General features: G+C 35.3%; 1 protein-coding gene across 2 annotated transcripts in view; it reads right to left on the bottom strand.

Moving 5' to 3' along the window:
- Positions 1-480: 480 nt before the first annotated feature.
- rabl2 (RAB, member of RAS oncogene family-like 2) overlaps positions 481-6,000 on the bottom strand; it is a 10,461-nt gene continuing 4,941 nt past the window's right edge. The window contains 4 exon segments of one of the 2 annotated variants that reach the window (NM_001044963.2): positions 481-2,083; positions 2,159-2,242; positions 5,438-5,535; positions 5,620-5,731. In NM_001044963.2, coding sequence (NP_001038428.1) covers positions 2,009-2,083; positions 2,159-2,242; positions 5,438-5,535; positions 5,620-5,731 — 369 coding nt within the window. In that variant the 3' untranslated portion in view covers positions 481-2,008. 2 annotated transcript variants of the gene reach the window in all.

The following is a 6,000-nucleotide window of genomic DNA, read 5'->3' as shown; positions in this document are numbered from 1 at the left end:
ACCCATATGGCCTCACGTTCTGAGAAACGCTGCTTCTAATCAATCATTTTAGGCCACAAAAATCTGAGAAGTCCTGGGAAAATTTACTAGTATTGTAGTCATAAATAAGGATGTTAACTCAAGGTTTACCTTTCCCTTTTTTACCCTAAATAAATTAGGAGCTATCAGAAACATAAAGAAAGGTAAGTGTGGGGTGAAAACTTTTAGTGATTTGTTATTTTGCTAGTTTGAAACTCTTGAAAAGAATATAATGAAATAGCTTAGACAATAAAATGACATGAAAAAAATTCCGGCCTGGTTACTAAAGTAATTTCAGATGTTTGATTTCTAACATAAATTATAAAAAGTATGTTATAATTAAACTTAAGGTTTATATTTTTACATTGGAGTGGTTGATATGAGACATTGAACACTACTTGTCATGCAAGTTACATGCAGACCTCATTTGTGCTGTTAATTAATAAGTGATGCACTGTAAAATCTGTTTATATATTTTTTTAATATGAATCACATTCTGTTCACAGTACAAGATATTTGTGTATACTACACAAAAACAACAGAGGTTTTAGCAAGATTGTTTTCCCTAATCTCAAGATATACACATTCAAGTGCAAAACAAAGCTGGTTCCATTTAAACACACTATATAAACTGTATAAAGCACTTGTGCAAAACATCACAAAAGCAAATAGCCTAATTAAAAATTGTGATTTCTAAAGGGGATTCGAATGAGATTTCTCTTGCCATCGTTTGTCTAGAAGATCTGATGAAATGTAGGCTAAATATTTCTAAAAACATGCATTTCAGCCTTTACAATTAAACAACCCGACAAAAACGATATTTGTTAAACATGAACTAATACTTTACAATCGACAACAAAGGTTGAAAGATGTTTGGATTTGGTTGTGATATGACAGACATGTCCTCCACAGGTTTTAAGGATAAAGAGCAGCGCTGCACGTCCCTTCAGAATCTCAGATATAAAGGTCAGTGTTTGAAAGCTGCACATTCTCAAGTTTGTTCCAGTCACGTGTTCTATAACATCCAGACAAACACGTTCGTGTATGTTTGTCACATCCAGAGAGGATTCGATTGGCAAATAAGCTAAGCGTCTACGTTTGTAACTGACGGCCATTTTGTCTTTCGAAATGTTTAATTTTTGCAAAGAAATTTTACTCTCAAATTGAAAATTATTTTATTTACTCATTCAAGATGTGTTTTTGTTTCTTCTGTAACATATATATTATTTATCTTTTTTGTCGAAACCATAACTAGGTGACTGGAATGCAAGTCAACGATTACAATAGAACACACAGGACGGTTTGCTATGACTGTTATATTGGTACAAACATTACATGGTATAATGTTGTTAATCATGTTCATTTTCTGCACAGTACTGATAGTTTATCTTCTTACGACTTCAATATAACACCAAGATTCACAGGTATGCATTTCGTTTTGTCTGTATGATTTATTTTGTGTTAATTAACTCTAAAAATCTCCTTTAATGACAAAAAGAAAGGAAATATTTACCTTATTCTTGAATGCCCTGAGGGCAAATAAATCTTTTTTTTTTCACATTTTCAACTGTTATAATAACAACTACTTCCAAATGTAATCAACTACCCATACAAAAATCAAGTACTTTATTCATATTGGTGAGCGTCACAGATTGTTACTTGAGCATTTGCTGTAAAACATTACACTTTGTGAGAAAGTCTCATAAATATTTATTTCCCTCTGAAAACAAAATAATAATGTAAAAACATGTTAAATTCGGCACAGGAAACACTTCACATTGCAGAGAGTCTCTATAGAGGACTACTTTTTACTAAATCTGAATGCTGCACAATTTCCATGAAATATCAAAAATCTGCAGTGCACCGAGATTTCATTCTGATGTCAGATAATGCCACGTGTACATTCACAGGATCATATTGTGTTGTGTCTGCTGAAAGAACAGCCATGAACTGAGGACAGACGATGGTAAAAATGATGAAGATGATGAGGTCATGCAGAGCTAGGTTTCTCCTCCTGCGTTTCCTCTTTATCTGATGATTCTTCCTTGTTCTCTAAATCAAAGTTCTGCAGAAACAAGTGAGTAAAATCAGTGGTGTGTATTATTTTGAGAAGAGTGTGGTGTTTAGTGTTTACGCGCACCTCTAGTTCCCTCATGACTTCATCCATAAAGTCGCTGGAGTTCCTCTTGTAGGACAGCGCCATCTGAATAGCGTCTTTAAACACCTGAGGAACATTAAAGAGCAGCAGAACACAAGGATAAAATCTTAATTGTGAAACACATTAAATAGAAGTTTAAAGGTAGACTAAGTTTAAGATTGCTAAGTTTAAGCTAGTCTGGCACTGGTTTGGAAATGATATAAACACAAATGTGAATCAAAATAGACATTGGAATATACACTCACCCTGACACTTTATTAGGTACACCTCTCCAACTGCTAATTAACGCAAATTTTTAATCAGCCAATCACATGGCAGCAACTCAATGCATTTAGGCATGTAGACATGGTCAAGACGATCTGCTGCAGATCAAAGCGAGCATCAGAATCAGGAAGAAAGGTGATTTAAGTGACTTTGAACATGGCATGATTGTTGGTGCCAGACGGAATGGTCTGTGTATTTCAGAAACTGCTGATCTACTGGGGTTTTCACGCACAACCATCTCTAGGGTTTACAGAGAATGGTTCGAAAAAGAGAAAGTATCAAGTGAGCCTCAGTTCTGGGGGCACAAATGCCCTGTTGATGCCAGTGGTCAGAGGAGAATGGCCAGACTGGTCCAAGCTGATAGAAAGGCAACAGTAACTCAAATAACCACTTGCTACAATCGAGGTATGTAGAAGAGCATCTCTGAATGCACAACACGTCCAACTTTGAGGAGGATGGGCTACAGCGGCAGAGCTGAGGCTACAATTCATGCAGGCTCACCAAAATTGGATAATAGAAGATTGGAAAAACATTGTTTGGTCTTATGAGTCTCGATTTCTGCTGCGATATTTAAATAGTAGGGTCAGAATTTGGCATCAACATCATGAAAGCATAGATTCATCCTGGCTTTTATCAACGGTTCAGGCTGGTGGTGGTGGTGGTGTAATGGTGTGGGGGATACTTTCTTGGCACACTTTGGGCCCATTAGTACAAATTGAGCATCGTGTTATTGCCACAGCCTACCTGAGTATTGTTGCTGACTATGTCCATCCCTTTATGATCACAGTGTATGCATCTTTTGATGGCTACTTCCAGCAGGATAACTCACCATGTCATAAAGCTTGAATCATCTCAGACTGGTTTCTTGAACATGACAATAAGTTCACTGTACTGTGCCTCCACAGTCACCATGTCTCAATCCAATAGAGCACCTTTGGGATGAGGTAGAACGGGAGATTTGCATCCTGGATGTGCAGCCGACTAATCAGCAGCAACTGCGTGATGCTATCATGTCAATATGGACAAAATCTCTGAGGAATATTTCCAGTACCTTGCTGAATCTATGCCACAAAAGATTAAGGCAGTTCTAAAGGCAAAAGGGTGTTCAACCTGGTACTAGTAAGGTGTACCTAATAAAGTAGCCAGTGAGTCTATCTATAGAGGCTGGGATGACTGTTAGTTGTTTTGTTTGTTTGTTTTGTAATAAGAATAATTGATTAATGAGCTTATAAATCTGCTGTCTACAAAAAAAGAAGCAAAAGAGAAATTGCCCTGTTTTTTTTTCTGTCCAATAATAAGGTTTAACATCAGAAAGCTTTGGGGGAAAGAAACTAGCATGTAGTACAATTTTTATTGTGTAATAATAATAGAATATTTATTTTGTATTAGTATTACTTTTTTAGTAATTACTTTTTAGATTTTTTTTTTTAAAATGTGACGCATTACAGGGCTCGAAATTAACCTTTTTTCTTGGTAGCACCGATGCTCCTAACTCCAAAACTTTAGTCACATCCACCAAAAATTATGAGCACCGTTACCACAAGTTTTATAATAACAGATTCTATTATATATTAACACTTTAAACCAACAAATAAACAAAAATCTGCATGCGCTCACCGGCCCTGCACACACTGCTTGACATGAATTGCTTAATAGCAATAACGGTCTTTTCATGAGCTGCAATATTAGTTTCATCTCAGTGAATGCATGCTCTTTAGCAATGGTGAACGCCATGTCAGTCGCACGACTGAAAGATTAAATAACGTTAAAACATCTCATGCTTAAAATGTGTAGATTCAGTGGCAAACACTGTTAACTGAAAACTCTGTCAGACCGGCTTTACGGCAAATGGTTTTAGTCATTTTGATAGTGGACTTTAACCACTGGAAGTCTTTTATCCACTCTTCGAAAAGTGTAAATGCTGGATTGACATTCATTAGTTGTGCCATTATTTATAAGTTTAGGTTGTTTCTAAAACTAAATCTGTCACTGTTGTTTTCATTCTCTCGTATCAAGACCTTTACATTTTCACGGCTGTAGCTCCCTGTCATCGGAACTGAGTGATTGACAGCTGATATTAACCAATCCATTCGCGTTCTGTTCTAGAGCAGTGGGCCAATAAGAAGAACTTGATGGCGGAGGAAGCATTGCGTGCTTTGTTTACTGCAGCAAGTTGACATGTCAACTGTTTTAAACCATTCCTGAGCGCTGCGTTTGTTGTTTTTAGGTACAAAGATGCCTAATGCGTGAATGCCTCCTAATGATGATTCCACTACTCCATGTTATACTCCAATTGCATGTGGTGAACGTTTTGCTGTGAAAACTGGTCGCATGACATCCAATTTTATGCACTTGCACAAATGCTCCCAAATATATTTTGAGGTCGCGTAGATACTATTTCGGGTGCATTTTCGAGCCCTGCATAATAATTTTAGTAACATTATTACTCTTTGAGTTCAAAAGTATTAAAGTAATAAATAATAATAGAAATTACAACCATGTTAGACCCTAAATACATTAACTTTTTTTTTTTATTTCTATAAATGTAATGTAATTCAACTTTAAGATAGTAATAATGTGCACATTTTTGTAAAGTTTCTTTAGATCGATAATTATTGTCAAAAGCGCTATACAATAAAACTTGAATAAATGTAAACAAACACTACTGATAAAACTTCTGCTATTCTTTTTGACAGCTTATAATTTACTTTAACACTAAAAACAAAACTAAACAGTATTATACTGAAAACTGCCGATATGTGATGACATAAACTGAAAAGAAAGATGAAAAGGGGAGATGTATGGACAATACGGATATTAATACAAACGTTCTGAATGCTACTGAATATGTTTACATAAAGATACATTTATTGGGAATTTCTATAATAATATATAGCTAAACTATATTCACAAGTCTGATTCGAATTCATTAAACTTTTCATTAATTTTTAAATTAAGCATTATAAAGGCATTATTCTTCCTGGTGTTCATCCTCACCTTTACCACATTGGTTCCATCAGCAGCAGATACAAAGTAGAAAGGCAGGCCTTGTTTCTTAGCGAAGTTGAAGCTCTTCTGCGTGACCTTCATGTCAGCTTTAAAACACATGAAGAATAGAAGATAAGACACATGCAAACCACAATGCTCGTATTGTAATCTCGGGTATAAAGCACATTTACCATCAATCTTATTGGCCACTACCAGACACGGGATCTCGGGCCGGTACTCGCGCAGCTCTTTATACCAGACAGTGAGATTCTTATATGTGATTTTCCTCTGCACATCAAACACCTGTAGAAAAAGCAAGATAAATTCATTGTATTAGCTTTTTTGTTTTTTAGGAAAATCATTTATTGTAAACAGTTTAATCAAACAGTTTTGGACAAACAAAAAAAAAGAAAAAAAAAAAGAAAAAATCTGCTACATTCTCTCCAGCAATCTTCACTTTGACTCAATAACATGGTGTAGAGTGCATGTGTGTTTTGTTAGTGGCAATTAATTAGCTACACAAATTAATCATACAAATAATACATTTTTATACTTTTTTATAATTTTTTCAA

This window comes from Danio rerio, chromosome 18, assembly GCF_052040795.2.
Source record: "Danio rerio strain M-AB ecotype USA chromosome 18, GRCz13ab, whole genome shotgun sequence".
Lineage (NCBI taxonomy): Eukaryota > Metazoa > Chordata > Actinopteri > Cypriniformes > Danionidae > Danio > Danio rerio.
This window is presented reverse-complemented; position numbering and strand designations above follow the sequence as displayed.